The sequence below is a fragment of the Lemur catta genome, chromosome 2 (genome assembly GCF_020740605.2).
Source record: "Lemur catta isolate mLemCat1 chromosome 2, mLemCat1.pri, whole genome shotgun sequence".
NCBI lineage: Eukaryota > Metazoa > Chordata > Mammalia > Primates > Lemuridae > Lemur > Lemur catta.
This window is the reverse complement of record NC_059129.1, coordinates 92231158-92245175: the sequence shown is the minus strand read 5'-3', so window position 1 is coordinate 92245175 and position 14018 is coordinate 92231158. Positions and strand designations below refer to the sequence as shown.

Genomic DNA, 14018 nt, shown 5'->3' with positions numbered 1-14018 from the left:
AATAACTTCCTTCATTATAATAAGGCAATAACAACCACCAAACAGAGCAATAACGGAGTACTGAATACTTACTTTATTTTTTAACCCTGTTTATATATTGATTGATTAATTGAGATAGGATCTCACTGGTTGCCTGAGCTATAGTGCAGAGGTACCATCATGCTCACTGCAACCTCAAATTCCTGGGTTCAAGTGATCCTCCTTCCTCAGCCTTCTGAATAGCTGGAACTATAGGTGTGTGCCATTTTGCTGGTTAATGTTTTTTTATTTCTTGTAGAGATGGAGTCTTGCTCTGTTACCCAGGCTGGTCTTGAGCTCCTGGGCTCAAGTGATCCTCCTGCCTTGGCCTCCCAAAATGCTACAGGCATGAGCAACTACGCCCAGCCAAGCCTATTTATTTTTAACCCCAAGTTGGTAATATGAAAAATCTAGGAGAAGTAGAAGATTTGACTCTTATTTTTTTAAGTTTATTTTGTTCTTAACAGGAACCTTTTAGGCCAAATATTTAATACCCTCTAGTAATCCAGAAAACATTTTATTCAGGAAATATGGCAGATTTAGAAGATTTGGGGAAAAATAAAACATAGGTTTCTATTTCTCAGTTTTACAGCATATTTCAAAGGAGGAGGAAAAAAAGCACAAAGGGGAAGATGGGAGATTTTCTTTCACTTCATTCTCAGTTGAGTCTTTAGAACAGGGCTTTAAATATTTCAAGTGTTGTAGATTATTGAAAAAGAGAAATATCCATAGGCAGAAGTAAGTGTGAACAATCCATTGTGAAGTAATACTAACAATCTTTTATAGTATATAAAAATAGTATATGAAAAAGTACTTTTAATTTTTCTTTTTTTTTTTTTTAATTTCCCAGTTTTCTATAATTAGGGATTTGGGTGCTGCTATCTAATTTTAATAACTATAATTTTGCAGGTTTACAAGCACTGTATTTATGTTTTAGTGGCAAATAAGTATAAATTTTATCAGCAAATAAGTGTAAATTTAATGTACTTTTGCTTATTAGCACGTAAGAGTTTTTTTCTCCTGGCATTTTGGTTTGTCAGAAATAGATTTCAGCTTTCTGTAATAAGATTTAAATGTTGAGTCTCAGTGATTTCTTTTTCCTGTTGATCATTTGCTAGTTTTAAAAGTTTTGTTGACATGGCCATGGCAAACATTAATTTTTTTCATTTTCTACAAACTTAATTGTAGGAATTTTGTGTTTCTTTAGAATTGTTCTTGGTTTATAAAGCTGAGTCTTGAAGTATAAACTATATATAGGTAATGTAGACATGTTCATCCTGTTGCCAGTTGTCTGTTTTTAGATTTGTAAGCAGAAAAATGGGTACAATTTAAGATATTAAATTATATACATTTGCAGAGTAATATGTACTATTTAACCTAAGTGATGTACATGCTCTTCATTTTATGTGATAACTATACTTATCTTAAAATAATGAAAGTCTAGTCATTTCATTATTTTAATACAGCTAAAATAAGTTATATTATTCACAAATTTTGAGGCCTATTTGATTTTGACAGTCAAATTAGGAGTTTCCATTTCTGAGAGTAAGACAATTTGAACTTCTTGCTAAAAATAATCTAATCATTCTCGATACTCTATAATAAGCATTTTAAATGTGTCAGTAAGCTGGTAGAAAATAAGAAGTACTGAGACCAAATACTAAATGCAGTTGGGAACTCAAACATCGAAGCTTCCTCATAACCTAATAGGTAGTTGCTGAACTGTGTAAACTTGAACTTTGGCTTTTAGGCATTATAGGTACACGAATGGAAGACAAAGTTCAGAGCTGACCCAAGTTGGCAGCCTACTAATAAACCAATTATTCATAAAACTGAGCACTCAAAAAGATAAACTGGAAACTCAAGTAAATTTGTAAGGAAAATTGCCTGTCTTTAACTGTGGTGCTTTGCAGAAGTTTAAGATTGCTTCTATGTATTTATTATTGCAATCCAAGCCCTTATGCGGGTTTATAGGCTGAGTTCATTTAAAATTTCAAGCCATTGACTTACAGGTAGCCAAGAACAACTTGAGGATGAATGCTTAAACCTGTATCTTTCCACAATACCTTCCCACAAAATAAAGAACAGCAAGAGCAAATTAAACTATAATCGACCCTTGAACAACATGGGGTTTTGACCCCCCCATGCAGTAAAAAACTGTTATAACTTTTGACTCCCCCAAAACTTAACTACTAATAGCCTACTATTCATCAGAAGCCTTACTGATAACATACATAATTAACACACATTTTGTATGTTGTATGTATTATATACTGTATTCTTACAATAAAGTAAGCTAGAGAAAACAAAATATTAAGAAAATCATAAGGGAGAGAAAATATATTTACTATTAAAAGTGTGTGTATGGCAGTCTCTGAAGACAGAGTTTCTGGAGAATGAAAAGGCAAAAAGAGAGTTGTGGTAACTTTTGAAGTATAAATGGTAAAGGGGACAAAAACTGAAAGCAGAAAATTTAGCATCTTATAAAACAAAACACCGCCACTACCACCAGCAACAACAAAAATAATCAAAGGACTTAAACCCACTTGTCCACCACCACAACCATCCAAAAAAAAAAGAAATCCAATAAAGAAATGGGACTTTGGTACATTGTCAAAAGAGACTGCTCCTTAACTAGAAATCCTTTAAATTAGTCCAGATCTACAAAATGAAGAGAATGAAACTAAGTAAGCCTATATGAAGTTACTAGAAGAAAACTGAGAACAGAATTGATACACTTCAGCTGATGATACCCTCTCTCCAGAAACAACTATAAAGCAGAAGAAAATTGTAAGTTAGCACTGCAGATTGAATTAAAGATGCTTAGGCAACATCTGGGGGTAAAAAAAACCCACCTTGAATGAGGTACTCAAATGTTAAAAACAAAAGGACAGAAAACCAGGGATGGATGAAAAGAGTAAATTAAATGCAGGAGAGAAACTGGAAGAAGAAAATGGTATTATAATTGACTCAGTTACAAGATGCCCAAGGGAGAATAGATTTAAATGAAAATATAATAAGGGGCATGGAAGAAAGGCTGAAAAAAAAGTGAAGGAGTACAAAGAAGGTTAAAAAAAATATGAAGAGTTAGAGAGAAAATTGTCAAAATGGAAGATAGGCAAAGAAGAAATAACCATACACATAAATGGAATCCCTCAGAAGAAAACAGAGCAATGGTATACAGCTAATATTCAAAACTGTAATCTAAGGAAACTTCTCAGAAATAAAAGAAGACCTAAATCTACATATTGAAAGGGCCTATTGGATAATGTGAAAGATTAACCCCAAGCAATCCATCCCAAGACATGTCCTACTACAACTATTTGACTTCAGATATAAAGAAAAAAATCTTCAAGTCCTCTCAGAAATCTTCCAAGTTCTTCAGGCATAAAAACCAAATTACTTATAAGAATAAAATAATTTGACTGACACTAGACTTCTCAAAAACAATATAAAATCAAGGCAATGATGGAGCATTTAAAAATTTCAGTGAAAAAGTTTAAGCCAAGGATTTTATAACTTGGATCCTAGCAATCCCACTTCTTCTAGGCATTACCCCAGATGTATATGCCCCCAAATTAAAATACATATGCATAAAATTATATATTATAGCATTGTTTGTAATAGCATAATAGTAGAAACCAGCTAAATTCCCATATTTAAGAGAGTGGTTGAATAAACAGTGCTTCATCTGCACACTGGGTAGGATATATAGGTACATGAGATTTATTTTAATGAATTAGCTCACATGATTGCGGAGACTGAGAAGTCCTAGAATTTGCAATTGACAAGCTGAATACCCAGGAGAGCTGATGGTATAGTTCTAATCTGAGTCCAAAGGCCTGCAAACCACGGGAGCCCATGGTGTAATTTCCAGTTTGAGTCCAAGTCTGAAGGCAGGAAAAGACCAGTGTCCCAGCTTAAAGATAGTCAAGCAGAGACTATTCCTCTATTCACAGGAGGGCCTTTTTGTTCTATTCAGGCCTCCAATTGCTTGAATGGAGCTGACTCACCTTAGGAAGGGCAGTCTGCTTTACTCAGTCCTCTGATTCAAATTTCATCCTGAAGCACCTTCATAGACACCCAGAATAATATTTAACCAAATATCTTGGCATCCTGTGGCCCAGTCAAATTGACACATAAAATTAACCATTATATGTGTAGATGTACAATAGAATGAGGAAGCTATCTGAGCTTATGTGAAATGGTTTCCAGAAGTATTATTAGGTAAAATAAGCAAAGTGCAAAAGAATATTTATAGAATGCTACCTTTTGTATATGAATGTAGGAAAAAGAAGGAAATATACATATGTATGTTCAGTTGTGCACAAAGAAATATTGCAAAGATGAAACTATTGAGATTGGTGGGTGTAGAAATAAAGATCAATGGGTAAAAATGGAGTGGAAGGATTTGATGTAGCTCTTTGTATAGTTCTGACTTTAGAATCCTGTTAATCTTTCACATGCTCCAAAAATAAATCAATATGTATGGAAGGTACACTCAGTGGAATATAGAGAGAAATAACTGAACCTAACAGTATTTCAGATGAATAGCATTCTTTATGGAGGTTGGGCATACTAACCTAGGTAACTTTGGAATGTACTATTTGGGGTTTCTTTATTTTAAAAAAAATTTAGATTTTAATTATTAGTATGTAATAGTTGTATGTCTTTATAGGGTACATATGTTTTGATACAGACATACAGACATACAGTGTGAATTAATAAAATCGGAGTAATTGGGGTATCCACCACCTCAGGTGTTTAACATTTCTTTGCATTAGGAACATATGATATACTATTTTGACAGTATACTCTAAGGCTAAAGAGAAAAAAATTGTAAAGAACTATAAACAGTGGACTCTTCTTAGGTTTGTTTTTTACATTGTTATATGAGGCTTAGCAGTTTTAAATCTATTAATACTTTATTTGTATTCTAGGACTGAGCAAATTAACAAATAAATTGTGGGTACTGAGAGCCAGGTTTGTCACTGTTGGAAAACTGAGTTACAGATGTGGAAAGAGAGAAAGCTAGCATGAGCCATAATGTGTTGTATTAGAATTCGAGATACTATGAAATGCATATTTCTTAATATATAAAACTAGTATTGATGTGTATGTGTGTGTGCATATGTACATGTCCTACCTTTTACACTAGGTTGGCTTAGAAGCAATGACATCTGAGTAACAGTACATGAATTGCAGCTATATCTTGGTTTTAAAATAACTATTGTTCAATGAAAGGGAACAATGCTTCTTGGACAAATGACTGATTCCAGGGTATGGCATGGAAAGTAAACATCAACCTGGAACATCCCATACCAGAAACTAAGGAAGTGCTCAAAAAATGATGAAGACATGTCAGAAGGACACAAGAGCCAGCATGAAGGTCTTCCATAGGCTAAACTTGGGAAATTTCAGCCACTGTAAAATGAGTGATGGAAAAGGATTGCAATCTGTTCAATAAGAATCTGAGTCCCTACTGATATAAATAAGTAAATGAGAAGGGAAACTCTTCCTAATAAATGTAGAAGTGATGATGGTATCAGAAAATCACCATTTGACAGCCTCATAGTAATTGTTTCAGACAAGACTCTTCAATGGATGCTAAAAGTAGTAGACAAAAGTATGATGAAAAACACGATATTTACATAGTTTGGTAAGATCCCCACATACTATTTTCCCCTTTGTACTGATAAATAGTAACTTTATAGTGTAAAAAATCTGGCAGATACTACCTTAACCAAGTAATAAAAGTTAATCAGTAGGACAAATTGATATCATGTACCCCCAATACGATGCAGTGATTGAAACAACAAAAAAGATTCTGTGGTTTTCTTGCCAAAAATTTCAAATACCAATCTAATGAAGAAACACTGGTTGAATCAAAGTAACTAGCCTGTATACTTCAAAAATATCAAGGTTATGAATGATAAAATCTGAGGAACATTTACAGATTAAAGGAAGCTGAAGGGACATGATAGCTATACACAAAAGTTGGGTCTTGAAAATGATAACTAAAATTGGCCAATCTTTCTTGAGATGATTATAAAAAATACTAGAAATAAAAAAGGAACATAACTACAGATTCTGCTTATTAGAAAGGTAAGAGATATTGCCAACAACTTTATCTCTAATAACTTTAACATTTACATGAAATACCTAGAAAAAAAATACCTAGAAAAAAACTTACTAAATGTTCAACAACAGTTGATTGGATAAATGTTTACAATGTAGTCATATACTAGACTATTCCAATGAACTATGGATATACTCATTAATATGGATGAGCTTGTCAGAAACAATGTTGAGCAAAACAAGTTACAAGAGAGTAGAAACAAGCCACATAAGAATACAAATATGCATTAAAAACAAAACATGAAGCCATACAAATTGTGATATAAGCCCACATACCTGTGTGACAAAACTTACAAAAACAAGCGAATGATTTATCATAAAAGTCTGCAACATTGTTACCCCTGGATGGAAAAAAGAAGTGATTGTGGGGACATATGAGGTCTTTCTAAAGTATATGACTACATGTTCTAATTCTTAACCTAGGTATTTTTACTATTCTTTACGTTTTGCATGTGTTTTATATTCTCTTTTGTACATACGTGTCATTATAAAAATGGAGGAAAATCCTAAATCAAAGATTATTGAAACTGTCTTAATTTAACTGAATCATATTACCTCTCTTTCTATAGTCATTTTGGAACTGGTTGAATAAAGTACTTAAAACACTCTTTGAAAAATCAAGTGACCAGAGAAGACGCTCTGTGCCTGTAATCCAGCCCAGGGACCCATTAGGTTTTAGTTGGTGGATTATTATGCATGTAGCATCATTTTACCAGTTTGATCGTCATGGAGTACCAGATGAAATGGTAAGATCTTATTCTTTTAAATTTTCTTATATTATCAATTAATATATATTATTTAGACAAATTAGAAAGTGAGCAGAAAATACAAAAAATCAGATTATAATCCTACAAAGATAAATTCTTTTTATCTGTGTATAATGTTTATGTAAATATCTATAGACCTTTCTGTAAACATCTTGGAAAAATTATAAAGTTTGTTTTTAATGTTTGATTAAAGAAAAGCAACTTACAGGCTTGGTATCTAGTTCTGGCTGTACTAATAAATAATTGTGTGACCCTGAGTAAATTACTATACTTAAACCTTTCTAGCAATAGCCCTCTGTTCCCTCAACCAAAAATCATGGGATTGGATTGTTCCAAACGTTGCATCTAGTTCTAAAATCTCTAAGATTAGCAAAGAAATGTCTCCAGAAATGAATTACTTATTTTTGTGAATAATTTGATATAAGTATTTCTTCAGTGTAACACTCTTTAGAGAAGCTTTTTGAAAGAATATTTAATCTATTAAACAATGATGAAGTTTGCTTCTAATAAGAAAACAGAGATCTTAACTGGTATATTAATTTCCAGTTAGAAAATTTTTTTTACAATGTTACTTAAAAAATTCTATGAATAAAACCAGCTAGTATATGTTTATTTGAAGTCCTGTTTGTATATAATTTGTTCCATATTCAGAAATGAATAGTGTTATAGTATTATATCAGCCCATCAGTTCCATGAAATAAACATCTATAATCATGAAGCCATGTGTCTACATTTTCAAAATTGGTCTTTTTTATAGGATAGTTTTCATACCTAGCTGATCGTCAGACCTACCTGTGAGTTTTTAAAAATCCAGATTTCTAGGTCTCAACTGTTGAGATCCTGATTTAGCAATCTGATTTGGAGTTTGGAAATCCTTATTTTTAAAACATTGCATGGTTCTCATCCTCTGTGAGGAACAGGAACCATTGCTCTGTGAGACATATTCCTTGATGGGCCTGATAGATTTTCTCTTAGAGTATTGGACAGACTCAGGTTTGAGAAGTCATCCATGGAATCTGAAGGCCAGTTACTATTAGCAATAGCATCATAGAAATGGAAAGGGCCTCAAGTCCTCTAAGTGATCCCCCTAATAATAAAAGGCCCTTTAGGAGATCCCAAGATAAGGTGAAATAAGTTAGAAATTGTTCTGAGAAGTTCATATACAGCTCAGTATGAATGTATTTAAGCGTTCTACCAATTTATTGAGAGAAATCAGTAGAATGAATTTCTCACAGAGAATTCTGTATCCTTTGTTTCTGTCCATCATTATTTACCATGCTAATACAGAGTAAATAGTCAATACATTTTAGTAATATCCAGTATTACTATAGTAGCCCTTTTATTGAGTTTTTTTTCTAGAGCTAATATGCTAATGTTTCACATCTTTGAATTATTAGAATATTAGAACAACATTGAACTCAAAAAATTTCCGTATAATTCTAAAATGCTTAACATAAGCATTTTCATTTCTCTTCCAACTTTAATTCCTCCGAGTACATATTTCTTATTTTAATCTATATATGTAAATATGGTAATTAGTTAAGCACTTTTGAGTTCCGGTTGTGTGTTAGAGTATTAGGTGCCTATGAGAGGATACACACGAAACAGATTATACTGCCTCTTGCTTTAAGGAACAAGCTTTTAGGTTATTAATTCTTATTGCAACGTCATTGACACTTGAGTGAGTGGCTTATTTATATATTGGTTGATATTGACCCGTAGATACTCTCAATGTGGTAGGCAATCTAGCCACATTAATATATATATATATATATATATATATATATATATATATCTCATTACTATTACTATTATAATGTTAAATTGCACTGGTATAACTACCCATGGTTGCATTGCTGAAATCACTCTTCTGTTCTATACAGAGAACTCCAGAGGAGATTATTGCTTTTATTACCTCTTAATCAAGATAGTAAATGAATTGTTTTTGTTTAAAATAGCTTAACCTGTGTTTTTTAATTTTCTTTTGCCAAAATACTTTTTTTAAAAAAAAATCTTATACTTTTAAATTATGTAGAAGGTTTTAAAAGAGCCATATTTGAAAAAGAACCTTTCATATGATAAAAATAAGGATGTCTAATATATATGTGTATATGTACATTTAAAATAAACCTTGCCTTTATATGAGTCCTCAAAGAGTTGGAAATACTTTTTCATTTCTTAAAGGCTTTTAAAGAAAAACTCAAGTTCTCTAGTTAGTAGTTTTCATTAAAGGTGAAATGTATTATATGTTGCATTGGCAACATGTTTAATAATCTCTCAGTGACTACAATAATTAATCTTAGTGAAGTGTTATGAAGAAGGTAAGGAGGTAATATATCCATTTTATAGGTAAAGAAATTGAGGGGCACAGTGGCTAAATATTACCCTATTTTATCCCATAGGTAAACTTGCTATTGGTATTCTCCTAAGGATTGCCCCTTACAAAAGGTCTCTGGTAGGGTAAGGTAACCATGTGTTCTAGTTGCCAGGACAATCCCTGTTTATGCCTATTATCCACTCATCCTATTTGGTTAATTTTTCCTTTTACTCTCAAAAGTATCTCAGTTTGATTGAAAAATCAGGCAGTCACTCTAATCTATGAACATAAAGGCATTTTGGCTCATTCTTTCAGAAAGATTATATAGTATGTTCATTTGGGTCTGGGATATATTTAGATCAGAATTTTGAAAATTGCATAAATTCTTTTTTTATTCTTTATGATATATTAGCATGCCTGACTACAATAGAGGAAATGGTTATGCAGTAAGCATGCTTTATTCTACTAAAAAGCAATCTAGTATGAGAGATGATATGAAGTAATAATGGCTAGTGATATGTTCTTCACTAGAGAAATATCTCTAATCTTGTGACAACATGGAGATGTTTCAGTTTTTAAATGTGAACTGCCTTGCCCTGAAAGTTACTGTGAAATCTTTCCACTTTAAATAGGTTTCAGATTTGTTAATTATTTTTTATTTTAAAAGTTTCTGAAACTTGAAGTTTTGCTATAGTGGATTAAATCACAAATATAGCCAATTTCTTAGTATAGGCCTGTAAGAAAAATTTGGTATCTCACTTCTTATGTTAGAGGCTTTAGATTTTCATACATTTCTGTTTAATGCTTTTCTCTCAAGCTAGATGAGAGTGTGTTATTCTCTCACAATGTCAGTCATCAATTTTAAAACCACATACACTTTAAAGAGGAAAATTACTTTTGGGCATTGCAGGGGTCAGTTCTAACAGTGCTTTCCCTGCCCAGAACATAGTGCAATCAGTCAGCCTAGCTGATGCTCATCTTTGAGAAGTCTGAAATAGTAACCAGATAAAGGTGTGAAATGTAACCTTAACATGAGAGTTGCACCAGGCTACCTAGTCTGCTAGAAGTGGGGTATAGAAGATCTATTTTATATTTCTGGTGGAGATACAACCTATACTAAAGCTTAAATGGGTATCTTAGTTTTAATGGTGGAATAAGAAATATAAAATGTAGCCCCAAATTGATGACTTCTTACCTCCTTTCTTTCAGCAGAATTAACTTGGTATGTAGAAAAGAGGTTACAATGGTGTAGTTTGGTGTGTGGAAAAAAATGCTGTAGCTGCACAAGGTTAAACGGTTTTGTGGAAGAAAAATCTGTACTTCTGATACATATTCTCTTACATTTCATTTGGGCATGACAGAGTTGCCATTTTTTCCTTTGAATTGTGATTTTTGTTTTAGCCACAGATTGTAGCCACAATACTGATCCATATAGTTGAAATTATTTAGGTAAGAATTACACTATTTTTCTATAATTCTTGTAATTCCAATCCCTTGATAGAAGAGAACAATTGAAATATACTCATTAATACTGTCCATTTGTAAAGCTAAAACTTAAATTACTTCAACCCTGTCATGTTCTTTCTTATTTGCCACTAATAGTGACATTTTCTTAAAAAAAGAATGATACAAAAATGAATTGCTGAAATCTGGGGGAAAGCCTACTAAGGAAAAAAAAATTAGTTACTAGTACATGGTATAATAGAAGGGATACTGGCTTCAGTGCCAGACCACCTTGGATTTGAATCCATTCTCTGACTTATATGACCTTTTATGTTTTCTGTGAAATGGGAAACATGTTTTTATAGAAGTAATAAGTAAAGGGCCTAACACAGTGTACATATAGTATTGGTAGAACAAAACGATCTTTTTGATTGCAGGGGGGAATTTTAGGGCCAACTGCCAGGTTAGGGACTGCCCTCACTTCTGACACCAATTGCAAGCTGGGGGATTCCCAAAACTATCCTCAGGTTTGATAATTTGTTAGGACACATAGAACTCACCGAAAGCCATTATACTTATGGTTATGGTTTCTTACAGGGAAAGGATATAGGTTAAAATCAGCCAAGGGATGAAGCAAATAGGCCAGAGTCTAGGAAAAGTACCAAATGTGGATCTTCTGTTGTTTTCCCATGGAGTCAGGATATGTTGGTCTACTGGCATGATTGTGTGGCAGTATACAGGGAGTGTTGCAAACAAGGGGTGCTCACCCAAGCCTCAGTGTCCATATTTTTTGTTAGATCTCCATTATGTGGGCATGAACTGTTGATTACCCACATGACTGATCTCAGTCTCCAAGTCAGCTGACCCAGAGTCTCCACCTAAGTCACATTGTTGGTCTTTTGAGTATGACAAGACCCTGCTCTAAGACTACATAGGTGTGACCAACCTTTGCTGTCTAACATTGTTAGATTATTCAGTGAGACCATAGGCCCCCAAGGAAACAAAGATGCTCCTATCAGGCCCAAAGATTACCTCCCAAAAAACTAAGGGCAAAGGGCAGATCTCTTTAGGCAAGGCCATGTTCTTTACCCTGCATTCTTTCTTGATAAATGTTTTTTGCATTCACTTTATTTATATAAATGTATTTTGAAAAAGTCAATAATTCTTTTACTAAAAGTAACTCATTGTATTAGTAATCTATTGCTATGTAACAAAAATTTAGCAGCTTAAGACAAAAATTTATTATCTCATATTCTTAGTTTCTGAGAGTTAGGCATTCACGTCTGCTTTGCTGGGTGGTCTGGCTTAGGGTCTCATGAGGTTGCAGTCAAGCTGTCAGCCAGGGTTTCAGTCTCTGAAGACTTAACTGAGGCTGGAGGATTTGCTTTCAATCTTATTGTGTTGGCAGAATGCTTCAGTTACTCATCATATGGGCTGTTCTCAATATGGCTTTTCCCAGATCAAGTCAACAGAAGAGAGTGTTGTCAAGATGGAAGCTTCAGTGTCTTGTAACTTAATCTTAGACGTGACATACTGTCACTCATATTGGCATGGGTAGTCTATCAGTGACAGACCAACCAACCCTGGTACCTAGTGGGAAGAGATTACATAAAGCATGAATATCAGGAGAAAAGTGCCGTGTTAGAGGCTAACAACCATAGCCACTAAGCATTGTTATTAAGGAGATATTTATTTAGTGACTTAGTACAGTTAGCATCTTACATAAACAGTACCCAGCCATTTAAAATCATGAAAATATTGAATATGCTTTAACCCTTTATTGGTCATTTGAGTTCATCCTTATGAACATCATATTCATTATAATAGGGATAATAGGGTATGATGAGGGTCTTTGCCTTTACTTTTTAAGGCCTCTGGTTTTGCTTTTTGAAGTATTATGATTACTTTTTACAGATTTTTTTCCATATTAAAAACCAGTCATTACTTGGTTCCTCTTGCAGGTGCTATGCTTCTGGTTTTGGTCAGTATCCACATATCCAGACCTTTAAGAACTGAGTATTAAGTCAACCGAGTATCTTGTAAGAAAATATTCCAGTCTTTCCTGTTGGAAAAATGGAATTGTTTTTAGTGCCTAGCCATTGTGAAAGTTCTTTTTAGCTTTCTTCCTTACTGTGGAGAGTTTTCTAGAGAGTTGAGGTTGCCAGATAGTTGGCCATTGGCTAAATGAGGTAGCATTGTGCAAAGTTTTAAATTTTCTATATAAGATTTTTAGTTACTTTTATTTACCAAAGTAGATGGTCTCAGGGCTGTTATGCATAAGATGAAGGAAAAAAATCTATAGTGAATAAAGTGGAGAACAGGGAAGAATACTCAGCATAAAAAGCTCCAAAAATACATTTAGATATATAAAGGTTTTTTATATTAAATTATATCTGACAGCAGAAATTAAATATTTATTAAAATGTTTATAATCTTATAGAAGCACTGGTGTTTAGTAAAACAACTTCTATGATAAATTTTTATTGAATTTTTGGAATAGTTGTAAATTTTTTTCCATTAAGTCCATCAATTAACTCTTTGCCAAAGTAATGTTAGAAATTGAAGAAATTTCAGTGATGCTTGATGATAAAGAAAATACACTTCATACTTAATTTGCTATACCATAGCTTTAAATATATTCATAATCAAGAGCAATAATTTTGATGCAACAATATTTTCTGCCTTTCTAGAGACAAATGGAATCAAATTGGAGCTTTGTAGAAGAACTGCTGAAAAAGTCCGTCAGTATTAAGGTATGCAATTAAAGTGAGATAATTTGTGGACTTTGCTAAATTTTTATGTTACAAATTTTATTTATAAAACCAAGTAAGTTGTTAAAATAATTTAAGTAACAAACAACTTATTAAAAACTTGTGATAAAATCATTCTTCGAAGGGTCAACTCACAATAATTCCTTTTAGTGAGTATCCATAACACTGAGCTGTCAGTTAAAGGACAAAGATAATTATCCTAGTTGGTGACTTTGACAAAATGTATTCAATATAAATAGTAGACGGTTGAGAACTATAAGCCATTCCCTGACTGTATGATATCAAACTAGGAGACATGATAAGGGAGATAGTCAGTGGCACTGGAAATTCAGCTATATCCTCATCACAGCAGGAAGGTGACTTGCCTTGCTGAGCAATTTGTCTTACAGGCTTGAATCATATTCTAACTGATAAGGTCCTAGTTCCTGGGCACTCATTTTATACCTTATCATTTTTCTTTCTGCAGAACTGTTAATGTAGTGCTTCATGGCCCAGAGGTCAGACTTGACCTCCTTTTAAAACAGTTTTAAATATACTATTCATCACATCTTTAAATATGTTGTA

The 14018-nt window shown here is 33.1% G+C and overlaps 1 protein-coding gene across 1 annotated transcript in view; it reads left to right on the top strand.

The window, feature by feature from the left end:
• Positions 1 to 14018, top strand: part of MMS22L (MMS22 like, DNA repair protein) — a 126610-nt gene that overhangs the window by 18333 nt on the left and 94259 nt on the right. Inside the window, exons 10-11 of the mRNA XM_045544052.1 lie at positions 6726 to 6902; positions 13374 to 13436. Coding sequence (XP_045400008.1) covers positions 6726 to 6902; positions 13374 to 13436 — 240 coding nt within the window. The remainder of the gene's footprint in view (positions 1 to 6725; positions 6903 to 13373; positions 13437 to 14018) is intronic.